The 16232-nt window shown below is 47.2% G+C and overlaps 1 protein-coding gene across 1 annotated transcript in view; it reads left to right on the forward strand.

Annotated features, from left to right (window-relative positions):
- The first annotated feature begins 1537 nt into the window (after nt 1-1537).
- The window catches only part of unc13a (unc-13 homolog A (C. elegans)), a 60618-nt gene continuing 45923 nt past the window's right edge, over nt 1538-16232 (forward strand). Inside the window, exons 1-9 of the mRNA XM_064330289.1 lie at nt 1538-1869; nt 8267-8296; nt 8909-9008; nt 11149-11266; nt 12000-12123; nt 12559-12629; nt 13198-13252; nt 13963-13992; nt 15439-15643. Of these exons, the coding sequence (XP_064186359.1) occupies nt 1848-1869; nt 8267-8296; nt 8909-9008; nt 11149-11266; nt 12000-12123; nt 12559-12629; nt 13198-13252; nt 13963-13992; nt 15439-15643 (755 nt within the window). The 5' untranslated portion in view covers nt 1538-1847. The remainder of the gene's footprint in view (nt 1870-8266; nt 8297-8908; nt 9009-11148; nt 11267-11999; nt 12124-12558; nt 12630-13197; nt 13253-13962; nt 13993-15438; nt 15644-16232) is intronic.

Below are 16232 nucleotides of genomic sequence, written 5' to 3' on the forward strand. Positions count from 1 at the left end.
CTGGCCTGTTTTTCTTGCATGTTTCAAAAGGGGGAAAATGTGTCTCTGCTCAATGAATTTTCATTAGAATGATGCATGCCAGCCGGATATTAAACCAGACCTTACCCATTATGGAACTGTCATGATTAATATAATGTTTATCTAGAAGGCTGAAATTCTGACCATACTTTGATCGTGGCATTTTGATACCATTTCACGAGTATTTTTTTTTAAATTATTTGTGGGCGGACACTTTGAATTCATATTCAACGCAATCAACAAGCCCATGATTAATTGTGCATTAAGGAACATAATTTTAACATTGAACGCGTTCTCGGTTTGAAATGGTAGACCAACACGTTGAGGTATAGTTACCACAAGAGGGGGGTATTGTTCCAACTTGCGCTCAGGGACCTGTGCAATATGACAATGGCTTAATATGGCCACAAAACTGATCACGTGCCGTTACTGCTTCCCGAGATACCGACGCATGCACAATCACAAGACATTCTGCAAAGAAAGATTCAGAGCCACTTTACTGGCCTAGAATACCTCGAGACCTACAGTGGCCTGGCCCACTGTGTGTGTCATAGTTGGGGGCATATGTAGGATGCAATTAGGTTTCCAAGACAACAGTACAGGGACAAGAACAATTAATGCCTTATAGGCTAAAAGCTAAAGTGGGACACTGAAATTGGTGGTTGTTTCAATGATTAAGACCTTTTTTTAAAAATAAATACAAAAAGTTGGCATCTAAAGACCCTTTCACTCTCGTTGTTGTCAGATCTGGCTGCTGCAATTAAGAGAAACCCTCAATTGTAGAGGCATTAGTATCTGTAGTTCTCGGGATTGTTTTCATTTAACATTGTAAACCAAAAATTCTGACCGTTTTCCATTCTTTTTACGTGAAGTTTTGCAGGCTCCTGGTCTAATTTCTCTTGCGTTTGCGTTTTTCTTTGCTTTCATGGCAAATCAGTCATTAGGCTGCTGCAGCAGCATGAAACCGACTTTGTAGGCTAGATTGTAACCGTTTAATCGTTAGTAGGCAACTGGCTTTTATTCATTCCATGACTTCTGAGCTAGGCTTCTACTATGCTAGCTAAACGGAAGGATTTCCCCTAAAGCGTGAATTGTAGCCTTCTAGGCCTACCAACAGGCCTATGATAGCCTATTGCAGGCTATTTAACCTATGTCTAATTTCATTTTTATGCGTCGTTGGTATTGCCTGAAACTACTGTCATTAAAAACTACCATATAAATATTTTTGTCAGAATTAGTGCCTCCTTATTCTGAAACGTGACCAGAACGTTTTGTCTTTTTACTTTTATTCCGTCATCTTCCAGGTGTATGGCTGGACACCAAGGTGATTAAATGTAACGTCATACCATTATCCTAGCACTGGACGTACAAGTTCAGACAGTCTGATAATCTAAGAAAAAAATTTGTATGGATCGAGGGAGTTAAAAAATAAATAAATAAATAAAGACGTGGAAGGAGAGGCGTGAGTATGGTCAGGTGTCTCGAGCCTCATGCTACTCATCAGCGTGGCGTGACGTCACATCAGTAACTGTCCTCAGCAGCGGTGCTGAACAAGATGGCTGTACGTCGGGCGGAGAGCTGAGGCGAGGCTGCATAAAAGAGCCCGAAACAGATCGAGAAGCAGTCAGCGAGACCCATAAGGGTAGATACCTTGTAGTGTAAACTGACCGTATACATTTTTTAAAAAATCAAATGCGTTTTGTGTAATGAAAACAGAAGTGGTGAAAAATATCGCACGCCTTCAACAAATCACTACAAATTTCTACTCCTGATTGAAGCGGGGAACCGGGAGGACACAGCTGGCAGCCCTCATAGTCCTAATATAAGAGATGTCACTGCTCTGTGTTGGAGGTAAGTAGAAACAAATGCGCGTTGGCAAGATTGGAGGGGTAAAGAAGTAAAGAAAATGACATTCACGCTTTGACAGGAACCAAGCAGATCGTTCATCATTCAGACGCTGGTGAAAGTGTGTTTTCATTCATGTAGCCTATTCAGTTCTAAGTATGTCAGCTTAAATGGCAAATATTGTCGACAACGGTTGAAATATAGCCAACGAGTGATTTTATGTTCAAAATTTTTTTATCGTCTGGGTATAAAACAATAGCGAGGAATTGTTGGCAAAACTACCAGTGCTCATACATGTGCTGTGTAGGAACTGTAAGATTTCGTCATGCATCAATGGTTTTCTATAGCTAATGCCTCTTGAAATGTAAATTTACAGTTCTCTGTCCTTAACTTAGCTACTCAAGGCGAGCGAGCGCTAGGAATGCATTTTCTTTTTATATATGCATATAAACACCGATTAAGACCGATTTAATCATATTACTGATATTAATAATAACAATAAATCAAACAGTAGCTGTTTACTATTTTTCCAGACTAGACCATATAGTCCACATAGCTGTCTAAGGAAGCTAGGTAGAAGGCTTGGTCACCCACCAACGGTGTCACTGAAGGAAACTAAAATCATTTCATCAGAACTGAGGTTCTGACATAAATCGTGTCAGCCGACACCATCCGATCATTCCTTTCCTGTAGTATGGGGTAGAGGACGCGCGGGGTGCTTGCGTGGGGTGAACTCGGTTCTCTCCCCGGCGCTTCGTTCCAGGGGTGTCGCTGGGTTGATCACCATATATTATCATTTTTTGCGCCGTAAGTCGTTCTGACAATTAAGATATAATCAATCTGGGATAGTTTTGTATTGGCGTTACCAAAATTATTTGACGAACACACCTACTTGCATTAAATTGTTAATTGATTGTGATCGGTTAAATATAGCTTGTTTCTTTTCTATTACATGTGTGTTCAGCTGAAGCTGTCAAATTGTGACGATTCTGATAAGTCGTCGCTTTATATGCGGTTCCACGCTGCAAAAGTACCGTTATAAATGTAAAAAAAAATAAAGAGGTATTGAGTCACCTTACAGGACATCGTGTTATCATTATTATTTGGCGAGCACGCTGTAGGCTGCTTCCTTATGTAGCCTAAACTACATGCAAGTTTCAGCTTCAGCGGTGTGACAGCGATAAGCGTCTGTGATTTTAACATTCCTTTCAAAGAGAAAAAAGCCCATTCGGCAGTCATGTTCCCCTCTCATAAATCAAAGGATACTGTTGTTTTAAAAAATAAAAAATAAAATTTTCTACCGTACACGTGCGTGTGAGTGAATCTCATCCAACCTCATCTCATTTGGGTGTGGTTGAAGCATTTGCACGAGTTTTAGAGACTGCAAGTCGGCATCCTGGAATCTGTGCGTTTGTGTAGTGTGTCGCTAGCAGTGCGTTTGCGCGTCGGGGCGTTTTAGACGCGTGCCGTTATTCAGATGCTGTATGTGCAAATGGAGATTCCGCAGGAGATCGCAGAAGAGCAGTTGTTCATTTGCAGAGTAGCGTCCCTGGGATTGTATTCATTCACACGCCCAACTCGCACTTTCAGCCACAGCATGTCAATCACCGCCTAGCAGAGGAAAAAGAAAGAAAAAAAAGCAGGAAAAGCACCGCCAACCACACGCGCACAACCAACAGTGGGTGTGTGGGTGTGTGTCAGGACCGGTGGGTCCTTGGCAGTAATGTGTGTTAAGCTAAGTGCCTGCTCAGATGTCAGGTGCTTGATGGTATTTTGAGTGATGGCCAAAGATTATCCTGGTATGAAATTAATTCAGTTTATTTTTTCGTTCATCTGTGGGCGTTAATTTGCTCCGTCGTTTTTTGTCAGTTATGTTTGATTTTGTGAATTTGCTCCCAGTACATTGGTAGACGTGCGTGTCTTATAAATTAAAATTGCCGTTCCGTTTCAATAGTGGGTTTGCTGGTGTTCTCGCATTATGGGTGGGAGTGTCAGCTGAGCGGGCATCGATCTTCTGACTCCGTCTTCGCCAAGACTTTAAAATGGCCCTCGCCATGATGTCGCTCATAATGAAAGAGACTGAAGCGGTTACGACCATCTGGGTTGACACACTTTCAGATCGATGGCGCTGTACAAAAAAAATCTGCTTCAGGACTCCCACACGAAGGCCTGACCCCGTGAGCTGTCATTTTTTTCTGTTGGGTGCGTCGTCTTGAGTCACCCCTGCCTGAAACTGGCTTTAGTTTAAGATTGCTGATTTAGCTTCCTATGTCGGCTTGCAGCTTGGAGGCTTGACGACAGCATGGTGCACTGGTGTCACGACTACTCCCAAAACCGGAATGGTTGCAGGTTCTCCATTCCAAGGTGTTTTCGTGTAATTAGTGAATGAGTTCTTACTTGTGTATTCATAAAGCTTGACTGTTGACCTTAATAACCCCCTGGAAATTTTCTGTAGCATTGTCAAGTTGCGCGAGGGATCTTCGGCAAGTAAAATATAGTTTTGATGATTTTTGCACACATTTTAACACCTTCATGAACCTCACTGGACAGTCAAACTTGATAACTAGAAGACCTGTCACAAGAAATACCTAAATTGTAGTTTCAGTGGGTATATTATACCTTAAAGTGCATGGAACACTTTAAGTTAGTGTTTTATGAATGCTTTTTAACTGGCCTGACCTTTTATACTGAAATAAGAAATGTTATTATTGTTATTGTTATTACTTGTCTTGTTCCTTGCTTGTCTTTTTTCATAGGTTTTCTTTTATACAGACTGTTTTATTACAATGCCTGATTAATGATTTCAGACTTTGATTATGACTATGATTTCAATCAAAGCTTTCTGGCTGTCTGTGGACTGAGCAATACAGTTTCAGTTTCATTAAGGGTTCGTAAGAGTTGATTTACTAATATTTACTAATATTGATTATTCTTTCTCTTTGGGAAACACATAAGCATTTTGTGTCATGAGTTTAAAAGCAAAAAAAAATGGATAGTTTACATTTGCAATGTCGGACATCATAAACTGTTTTCATTTTGCAATTCCTTTAGATCATATAACTTCAGATGGAATTGCTCCTCTGAGTCTGGCCAACTGAATTCATATGAATCTTAGATTCACACTTGAATAATCAGTCTAATTCTTCGCAAGGCTTTTTTTTCCCCCCTGCAAACTAATGAGGCTGCTAAAGACCGTGAAGGCCTCGAACCTCCAGGAGGACAGGTTGTCAGGCGTTAGACGTTCTTCAGTGTGCTAGCCTTGGAGCTGCTCTTCAGCAGAAGAAGAGGCCCGCGCTCCTGTATGAGCGGTTAAATAATTAGCACGAGCGCGCAGGCTCCTTCACCAAGGTTGGCGGTGCATTTGTTTTGCCCATTTTCTGCGGTTTTAAATCGAACGGCGTGCCGCCTGAACGTTATCCCAGAGCGGAGTGAGTTTCCCCTTTGCACTCCCCCCCCCCCCCCTCCTCATGCCCGCTGTCACGCTGAGGCGGTTATTTTTAGTGGCGGGAAGAAAGAACGCAGCGGCGCTCGGGCTGCGCCTTCGCCCGGCTGCACAGAGAGAGAGAGAGATTAATGGAGCGAGAGAGGAAGAGGGGAAGGAGAGCACGTGCGCCCGCGCCACATGGCAGGAAGAGAGAGAGAGAGAGAGAGCGAGAGAGTGAGAAAGAGAGAGAGAGGAGATCCAGGCGAGGAGGGAGGGAGGGAGGGAGGGACAGAAGGATGGAGAGAACTCGCGGAGCTGTGGAGGAATCGGCGTCTTTCTGAATCCCCTCGGCGAGCAGCTCTCTCTCTCTCTCCTCAGCATCGCTTCGGGGTAAGGAGGCGGCGACAGCAGAGATTCGCCGCCTCTTTGGTCGCTTGTCCTTGCTGCGCTGCCGTCCGTCGAATTCCCCCCCACCCCACCCCACCCCACGGGAAACGATGCTGGATGCTCCGGATTGAATGGCGGTATTGTTGTGAGTGGACACTCCGCTGGGGTGCGGCATCTATTCTGGCCCCGCCTCCTGCGTCAGAGCGTAAACATCCATAGGTGTCAACGGCTGAAGTAGAGACTGTCTGGCTGTGCCCGTGCGGCCTGCCCTGACCCTGACCCCTCACCCCTGACCCCTTGACCCCTTGACTTACTTTCCTCTCCACCAGTGATTCCGTATAGAGACGGAGTCATGTACCTCTTTGTGTTTAAAAAAAAAAAAAAAAAAGAATACATTACATGCAACATTAAAGAGCACCAAGGTCCTTCTCTTTTTTAAAAGCGATTTCTTGACTCACTGTGGCCATTGAAGGTACTATTAAGAGGGGTTCCCCATTGTGAAAGCCTTGTAATGATCCCTGAGTCACTCGAGCCATGTAATCATCCCTCAAACCAAATGGCTAAATAAATCCATTCCCCTTCCTGCATTTGATGCTGGGAGAGGGAAATGGCCCAAAAGGGAAGCCAGCCGTGCATCACCTGTGATGTGAGTCTCGCTCATTTAGTTCATTTAGGTGAGTCAGCAGCATCAAGTGCATTCAGACCCACTTAAAAAAAAAATACAATGGGAATTCAATTATTTGCCGTGATTTTGTTCAAGCTTCCTGCTGAAGGGTTTTCATTTTCATAATGACTACATTTTGCTCGGTCAGAAAATGGAAAATGGTGAATGAAGGCCTCTGGGATACGTGGTCCTCCAAAGATGGATTGGGTCCTGAGGCCTCATCAGCACCCAGCTGATCACTCCATGCCCGGCAGGGGTGTGTGCGTGTGCGTGCGTGTGGGGGTGGGGGTGTGTGTGCGTGTGTGTGGGGGGTGTGGGGGGGGGTTGGGGTTGTGGAGACTCTCTCCCCCCTAGCAGCAAGGTGGCTCAGGCTGTGGGAGGGAGGGGCCGCTCGAGGAACATTTAGCAGACTCATGGATTTTAAATGTGTCCCTTTCCTTTTTTTTTTTTTGAAACCGGCAGCTTTGGAGGCGGGGGCCCGGGCGTGGCGTCTGCAGGGGATTAAGGGGAGGGGGTTGGAATATGAGTGCTCTCTAAATGTGGGCCTGCTTGCCTTCCGCAGGCTTGGGGATTAATTATGAATGGCCAACTGACGTAAGTCAGGCTAAAAAAAAAAAAGAAAGTGGCACAGTTGGAGGATGTTTTTTAAGAGATCCCCACTGCATTGAAAAAACAGCCAGTCTTTTTTTTCCCCCCCTCTCTCCCTCCTTCCATCTTCTCACAGTGTATTTCCCTTGACAGCTTGCTGTTTTTCTTTATTTTTGCGTGCTGAGCTGTACAGAGAGCTGACCTTTGCCCTTTGAACTGCCCTGACCTCAGCCAATGGCAGAGGACCCCGGTAGCAGATCTTGACGTCTGCTAGCAGACCTGCGGCACATTTTTAAAAAACCGGCTAAATTTTCCATTGAAGACGTGCGATGGGAAAAGCAGGTCATGTGACCTTGTAGGTGCCTCTTTACGCAAGTCTTACACACGATGCGTGAGACTCAAAGGTTCTAGAACCCTCGGAAGCCAGAATCCAGCTTGGCAGTTGAAGACTGAATTGCGCACACACAAGGTACCGGAACCGTTTCCTGAATGTTCAGAGTGGACAGACTTATGGATCGAAAGCAGATATGAGTCCAGAGGTCAAACACACTCTGAAATAAGAGATGAAATATTGACAAATACAGAGGCGAGGTTCTTGGTCCAGGAAACTGGCGTGTGTGTAGTTCTTCTGTGCTTTCTGCTTATTAGGTTGGGGAATTTGGGGTTTTTGTAAGATTGGCAGGTCGATTATTCAGTGGCTCAGGATCAAAGTGGAAGCTGTTTAGACCGGTAGACGTTTCAGAATAACTGCAATGCATGGTGAAAAATTTAAAAAAAGAGACTGAAGAGACTGGCAGCAATGTTTCCCGGGAAAAAAAACATTTAATGAAGGAAAAAAACTGTACAAATATGGCCGTTGATGTTACTGCTGTTAATCTGCATGACTTTGACAGTGTTTTGAAAAAGAAAAAAAAAACCAGTGAAATCCTATTAATTTGTGAGTTGTGCTGTCTAAAATGACTGGGTCCGTCCTCATTAGCCAAGGCTTGCGTATCGCTAGTCAATCGTGTTTGTGTGGCCTGCGATTAACAGTTCCTTTGGTCATCGGAGAGGTGGGCCTGCGGTTTCTTTGTCGCTGTGGCACAGCGTACACCAGAGCTGCACCGTTGCTGTTGTGGAGTTGTAACACCTGAAATATGAGCCTTTAGAACACTAAAAGCCTGACTGATCTGTGATTCCCTGTACCGCTGACACAGCAGATTCACTACTGGGCGCTCATTGATAGTTGTACTCATGATATTTTCTCTCTCCCTCTTTCCTTCTCCCTCCCCCCCCTCTCTCTGTCGATCTCTCTCTCTCTCCCTCTCTCCCCCCCCACCCCCCCATTCATCTATTTACAGTTAAAAAAGCCAAGCTTGATGGACCTCAAGGTGAGTCACTGATAGTAAAAGGAACCAGTGAGCATATTTGATACAGGGTTGCAGGTTTAAATCCCTGGTGCACACCAAGGTTGTAATCATGAGAAACATGCTTAATCTGAATTGTTTCGGTAAATATCCAGCCGTATAAATGGACAGCATTTTAAAATGTAAGGAGTGTAGTGTAGTCATGTCCGGATGTATACTGTACAGCAAAATGTCCAGTGTTAATTCTTCTCTAAGTACATATCAGACCTGGGTCAAATATGTATTTGTGTTGGATTCAAATACTTTTCTACACCTTTACTGATCTTGTCTGGTGTATTGGAACCAATAAAATACTCTCAAAAAGTGCAGACCCTACCTTCTGGTCATATTGGCAGGCTCAGTTACACCAGGCAAGATCAATAGAGCACAGAGAGTATTTGAATCCAAAACAATTGCATATTTTACCCAGGTCTGGTACATATGAGTCCAATCGGTGCCTCATGTAATCTGTAAGAGCTGTTTTAACGCTGGAAATTTTTGCTGCGTGCTAAGCTTACACGCAGCAATGTGAGCCGGCGTGTTGTCTGGCAGGAAGGCGCAGAGACGTGTCCTGACTTATGTCCTCCTCCCTCACAGAGAAGTTCAACACCTACGTGTCGCTGAAGGTGCAGAATGTGAAGAGCACCACCATCGCCGTCCGCGGCAGCCAGCCCTGCTGGGAGCAGGACTTCATGTTGTGAGTCTCGTCCTCTTCCTCCTCCTCCCCCTCCCCCCCCGCCCCTCCTCCTCCTCCTCCTCCTCCTCCTCCTCTCTTGCTTCCGGGCACTCGGGGAGCCACAATCTGCTCTCTCTTTCTCTCTTCCTCTCTCTCTCTCCTCTCTCCCCTCTCTCTCTCTCTCCTCTCTCCCTCTCTCTCTCTCTCTCTCTCTCTCCTCTCTCTCTCTCTCTCCTCTCCTCTCTCTCTCTCTCTCTCTCTCTCTCTCTCTCTCTCTCTCTCTCTCTCTCTCTCTCTCTCTCCCTCTCTCTCTCTCTCCTCCACGGCGGAAAGTGTGTCATCTACAGCCAGATGCTGTGTGCGTTGACTCACTTCGTTCGCTCCTGAGACCCGGTCTTATGCTTGTGCTTATGCTAGCAGGAGTGGGAAAAATAGTAAAAATGCAAATCGAGGTGACCTTCGACCTAGCCTGATGCGATTGTGTTTCATTTGACCATTCGTTGTCCCGGCTATTGAGTGGGCGTGGCTTCCCTGGTGATGTGAAATGCCATCACTGGAACAGCCATTTTCCTCAACGGAGGACTGATTTCTCAAAGATGCTTTTTTTAAAAAAAAAAAAATGATATTATTGGCTGACAGATCAAGTTGCCATCAAAAAGTCACTTTAAGACGAAATCCCCACTGACTGTGAGGATTAACTACAAAGTTACAATCCCCATGATTCCACAGAGCTGATAAACATACCTATTTGAGCACTTTGATTTAAGTAGTTTGGATGGCCAGGGCACCTGTATTCACTGCTGGTGTCTGGGGGAACTTCAGAAGAGTCGTGCTGCGATGTTCTTTAACGAGACATTTTGCATCATGTGTCAGAGATGTATGTTCCATGGCTGAGCTGTGGTTCTTTTGCATAATACATTCAGTTAACCAAACACCACCAGGTCTCACCCATCTTACGTACACACCGATTCTCAATCCCACGGGAATCTGAATCTTTTCCAATCGACATCCCCTTATTCAAAACTGTTGTGTGAAATATCAGAAATATCTTTGTACCTGTGCATTTGAAAGGACTCAATGGTGAAAGAATCAATATCCGTACAATATAAATGATAATTCTAAAAATGTATTTTTTTTTAATTATTTATTTATAATTTGTAATTTTTTTATTAAAATTTTTTTCCTTCATTTTCTAGAGTGACCCCCCCCCCACTTCATTTTGAGTTGAGATACTTCTCTTTCATCCCTCTGTAGTACTTTACCTCCTCCTCTACCTTTCCTTTAGCTGTTAGAAGCAGAACAACTGCTAGATGGCGGTGAGATCCGATGTCCTGTCTGAGAGAGAGAGAGAGAGAGAGAGAGAGAGAGAGAGAGAGAGAGAGAGAGAGAGAGAGAGAGAGAGAGGGAGAGAGAGAGCGAGAGTGATGTGTTTTCTCTTCAGACCAGAGGCTATTATTAGGGCTCGATTCACGCTGGGGTTGTGTGCCAGCAGAGCCGGTCTTCCAGGGGGTTATTAGAGATGCCCCGAGCGTAGACTGAATTGACCCGGTCACCCGCTTCAGTGCGATCTGTTTCCTCTTTTTACTTCTTCCCCGGTTTTATTTAGGCATGTCCTTCCTCCCTTTGCCCCCCCCCCCCCCCAAACGCACACTGAAAGTGAACTCTCCTGTCCCCTTCAGATGACTCTGTAGGTCTGGTCTCTTTGAGTCAGTCTTGGCAAAGGCAGACTCATTTTTCACCACGGTCATCGGATTAAAACCCAACCCTCACAGGACTTTTATTACGCACCAGCCTGAGATGGGATGGTACCCCACGTCTGGGCGATCGTGCACCACCACCCATCCCATCCCAACCCACTCCCCGATTCCCCCCAAACACCCCCACCCCTCCTCTCCCGAGTCTGTCCGGAAGTCTGACTTGCTGTCCTGTGTGTGCAGTGAGATCAGCAGGCTGGACACTGGGCCTGACGGTGGAGGTGTGGAATAGTCTGACTTGCTCTCCTGTGTGTGCAGTGAGATCAGCAGGCTGGACACTGGGCCTGACGGTGGAGGTGTGGAATAGTCTGACTTGCTCTCCTGTGTGTGCAGTGAGATCAGCAGGCTGGACCTGGGCCTGACGGTGGAGGTGTGGAATAGTCTGACTTGCTCTCCTGTGTGTGCAGTGAGATCAGCAGGCTGGACCTGGGCCTGACGGTGGAGGTGTGGAATAAAGGGCTGATCTGGGACACCATGGTGGGCACCGTCTGGATCCCGCTGCAGAACATTCGCCAGTCCAACGAGGTACGGTACGACTGGGCGGCAGCGTAGCGTAATGGGTAAAGGAACTGGTCTTGCAACCGAAAGGTCGCAGGTTCGATTCCCCGGTAGGACACTTCTGCTGTACCCTTGAGCAAGATTGCTTCAATATATATCATGATGTATAAATGAATGCAGTGTAAGTGCTACGCAAAGAAAAAGCTCTGGATAAGAACGTCTGCTGAATGCCTGTAATGAAATTACTGACACGTGCCCCGCCTTCACCTGTCAGAAGGAGCATCTGCGTTTGTGTGTGTTTGTGTACACCTCGTCGGTCGGGTGTTTCGCGAAGCAGGATTACCGCGTTAGCTGGATGACTGTGCCGGGGAAAACCTGGAGCGGCTCGTTTTACCGCAGTCCATGTTCCGGATTTGGGAGGGTTCCGTGTTTTACTCAGTGCAGTTATCCAGTTAACTCAGTAATCCCGCTTCATGAAACAGGGCCCTTATCAGGCACGATGATGTATACTTTTATTCCGCAAACAAACAAACAAACAAAAAGCCATTTGAATATATATATATATAGCTGAACCCATGTAATTTTTATTGGCTGAAAAGCTATTGAATTCTTATATCAACCGTGATCTTTTGCTTCTGTAAATGTTGGTTGATTCCAGCCACCTGCCGTGTGATTATGTCATCACAAAAAGAGTGAAAAGCCGGATTGTCAGGCCTCTGAGCCAATCAGCAGCAATGTGCGTCTCCTTCCTGTCCAATAGGAAGGGCCGGGGCAGTGGCTGACCCTCGACTCCCAGGTGATCATGGCGGAGAATGAAATCTGCGGCACCAAAGATCCCACCTTCCACCGGGTGCTTCTGGACACGCGGTTTGAGCTTCCTCTCGGTAAGACACGAGGGTCGACACAAACGTTTTTTTTGCTGGCAGTTTTTTTTTTTCCAGTAATGATCTCCTGTGTATATTCAGATTTTATTCGCATTTTTTTTTGGCAGAGCTTTCTGTTCCATGATCTACTTCAGCATATTTTATGCATGTCTCCAGCATTTCAAGGAGGGTGGGTGTGCTTCAAACCTGAAAACTAGCCCCCCCCCCCCCCACCTTGGCTAAGTCTCTGTCATCAGCAGGACTTATATATTTGAAACGTTGACTTATCATAACTGTTGACCTCCACCTGAATCTGAGCTGCCCAGAAGCACCCGAAGCTAACCGCTGCAGCCGCACGGCAGGCCTAGGCAGCCCCGTGGCTGAGCGGCGGCTATGCGCTCGCGGCTACGTCCGCGCGCCGAACGCTCACCGGCCGCGGCCTGTTTACCGCTGCAGATATCCCCGAGGAGGAGGCGCGCTACTGGGCGAAGAAACTGGAGCAGCTGAACGCCATGAGGGACCAGGACGTAAGCCGGCTTTCCCCCCGATTCGGCGTGGTTTTCTCCCCCGCTTACGTTTATGAATGTAGTAGCTCCCAGCAGCGGAGATCGGAACACGAACCGTAGCATGCTACCAAAAAAAAAAAAACGTAAAATAGTTCACAGACGCGTTTCCCGGGTTGAAGAGAAGCAGCGGGGGCTGTTTGCCCGGAGGTTTTTCCCTCTTTTATCAGTCCGACGGCGCGAGATTAGGAAACGTCGACCCGGCGACAGCGCGCGGAGCTGTGAATCGAGAGCCGGCACCTCAGGCTGCTAACCGGTCAGCTGTAGGGTTGCCAGATAGGGCTGCCAGATGCCTGGTTTTTTGGACCAGAATATCCGGTTTTTAAATTTGGCTGCTAGCTTGTAAGGAATTCCATGTTCCATCTCCGCTGTTACACTTTTTTTTTCCCCCGTGATCAGTTCTGACAACGCCCAGTCCTTCCCTCATATGGTTGTCCAGTTTGACAAATTGTAAATCTGGCGACCCTTGCCGGCTGCCTCGATGATTGATTGGCAGGCGTGTCTGACATCATTTTCCTCCGTGCTTTTCCAGTACACCTACCAGGAGGAGCAGGAGAGGCCACTTCCTGTCCCGGCATCCCAGTGCTGTGAGTATTGGAGCGGGGGGGTCCCTGCCTCCTTACCCCCCCCCCCCCCCGCCCCTGCCCCTGCCCCAGTGAACCTGTCCCCCTAATTCCCCCCACCATCCCACCCTCCGCCCAGTGACCCCTGCTAGGCTCACCTCCTCCTCCTTCTCCTCCTCCTCCTCCTGCCTCCATGTGAGGAGCAGCAGAGGAGGAAGATAAACGGAGGGGAGTGAGAGACAGACGCCGTCCGCCCTGCGCCTGATTTATTGACGTGCGATGTAAGACGTGCGTTGACTTGCGTCTCGCCTACGGATGTGTCTGCCGGGGGGGGGGGGGGGATTAGGGGGACATGGGGGCGATGGTGGGGGGGGGGGGTTGGGGGCTGTTCGGGGCGTGTGGTGAGTCACTGAGTGGATGCCGGTTATTGCTGTGCATGACCCTCGCAGTGTAAATCACCACCGCCTGAACCCTCCCTGCCAGGCGGTGTTCAGGGGTGTATATCAGCTGTCACTGCGGCGAGAACTCACGCAGGAAGCGAAGTTAGCCGCCGCACAGAGGGATTGTTTTATTCACGGAAATTGGGGGGGGGGAAGGGGGGAGGGGGGGTGGGGGGGGTGATGCCGGCACATTTCCACAGAAATGCCAGTTTTTCCGTTTTTTTTTTTTGTTTTTTTTTTTTGGGCCCCGAATCTGGTCAAGTCTCAAAACCTGAGAGCTGTCCTTTCTTGCAGGTAATTGGAGTCTATGGGGAGACCAGCAAAGTGAGTTCCCCACTTCTGTTCTTGCATATTTTAATGTTTCGGTCCAGACGCGCTTCTCACATATTTTTCTTATTTGGGTTATTTGATGCTTTTTTTTTCTTTAAATATATTTATTATTTATTTATTTTTTTAGAGCGACCCCAGTTCTCAGAAACAAATGACACGAGCACCATAGTAACCATTTTTGCCGTTATAAAAGAAACACTTTATCCTCAAAAAAAAATAGTTCCCGGCGATGTACGGCACTGTGTAATTAATGGCGGGGACGATGGTTTGTGGGTTGTGTGTGACCACGCGCTGAAGATTATGAGACAGCCACCTCTGCATCTTTTCCACATGAGCCCATTCGTTTCTTGATGGTAAGCACAAGAAATATTAGAAAATCAAATATGAACATTTTCAAAATTGCAGCATGGCGCATTTTATAAAACACTGGCACAGCACATAACCTTGCCATAGCTAGAATTCATTTTCAGTTATATGGAACCATAACGGATTGCTATTAAATGATGAAATAAAGTATTACTTCAATTCGCAATATGCTGCCTGAAATTTTATGCTGAAACTTAAATTTTACACAAGTGTGTCTTTTTATGGCAAATATGGTTCTCTTTTATAATTTGCACAACCTGTGCCTTTTTTCCTTGGGGGTGTCTTATGGGATAACCCTTAATTCTACAGACTATTTGTTCAGAATTAGTCTCTCTGAGATAGAACTTCAATGAAGGGAAGGATAGGCACAAGGTACTCTCCCTTGACTTTCTTAGCACTTCAGAGTGTCCACAGTATTCCTGGCGTCACCAGTGGCTGAAGACTGACATTCTTAAATGGATAGCTCATTTTCATGGGGGTTTTAAAAAATGTTTTTTCAGTTTTTGTCTCAGTTTTTGATTGGTCCAGACAATTAAAAAAAAAAACATATTTATAAGTAGTGACCTTCTGGCTTTACAATGGCAGGTATAGTGCATTCTGGGCTTGTCTAAAGCAAAAAAAAAAAAACACTTCAGGTAACTCCAAGGCAACTTCTACAGCGGCCATATATTTCCAGGGTCTGTACAGATGAGCTGATTAATAGTTTAATAATTTATAAACATTAAACTGACGATAGGAAATCGGGCCATAAGAGTGAGAATGAAGGTCAGGAATACTGTGGATTAGCCCTGCCATGCTCTGTCCCGCCCACCACTCCCCAGCGAGATCCCCTCATCCTATCACATGAAAGGCTCAGCCCGGGGTGGGCGTGGCTTAACTGAAGCCACACCCACCGCTCCCGAGAGATTTCCTCATCCTATCACATGAAAGGCTCAGCCTGGGGTGGGCGTGGCTTGACTCTGCCGGTGGAGGTGGGTGTGGCTTGACTCTGCCGGGGGAGGTGGGTGTGGCTTAACTCTGCCTGGCTTGGTGGGCGTGGCTTAACTCTGGTCCCTACCCCCTCCCCCGGCCCAGACGACGACCCGGACAGCGCGGTCGACGACAGGGACAGCGACTACCGCAGCGAGACCAGCAACAGCATCCCGCCCCCCTACTACACCACCTCCCAGCCCAACGCCTCCGTGCACCAGTATCCCATGAGGCACCACCATGGCTCCCGCGGCAACTACAACGACACGCCAGGCAGCGATGTGGACTACGACCCCCAGAGGACCATGAGGTAACTCCTCCCCTTCAACTCCCCGTTCACTGTCCCCGCCCCCTCCTGCAGTAAGGGAGTAACCACCTCTTTTCTTTAAAACTAGGCGTCTCTTCGGTGGCGTCCAGACCTCCGGGTTCTCTGACTCTAACTCAAACATGGCGTACGTACAGAACGGGGCCCCCCCGAGAGATGGACAGACGACGCTTCTGTTCGTTTTTCATTTTTACCTTTTTCTGGTGCCGACGTGAGCTTGTCTAGCTGTGTGGCCTCTGAACCCTGGTAAACCTCTCCAGAACATTCCGCAGCCTCTGTACACGAGCCTGGAGGAGCAGCTGGCCGTTTGCATACAAGCCCGTGTGTGAGGATCGTCCTGGGGCGGCCCACCTCCAACTCCTCCCCCCCCCTCCCCACCGCCAACCCCTGTTTGAGTGAGCGTGACGAGTGTATGCACCGTGTCCTACAGAGACAGCCGTGTGATTCCCCCCCCCCCCCCAGTCTCGTGACACACTGGTTTTGCCATGATCCGAAACAAGTGTGTTTTACTCGTCTGTTTGTTCAAAGGCGCAATCCGCACAAACTCGCGCGTTGCTCGGCGAGACGCACTACT

This window comes from Anguilla rostrata, chromosome 4, assembly GCF_018555375.3.
Source record: "Anguilla rostrata isolate EN2019 chromosome 4, ASM1855537v3, whole genome shotgun sequence".
Lineage (NCBI taxonomy): Eukaryota > Metazoa > Chordata > Actinopteri > Anguilliformes > Anguillidae > Anguilla > Anguilla rostrata.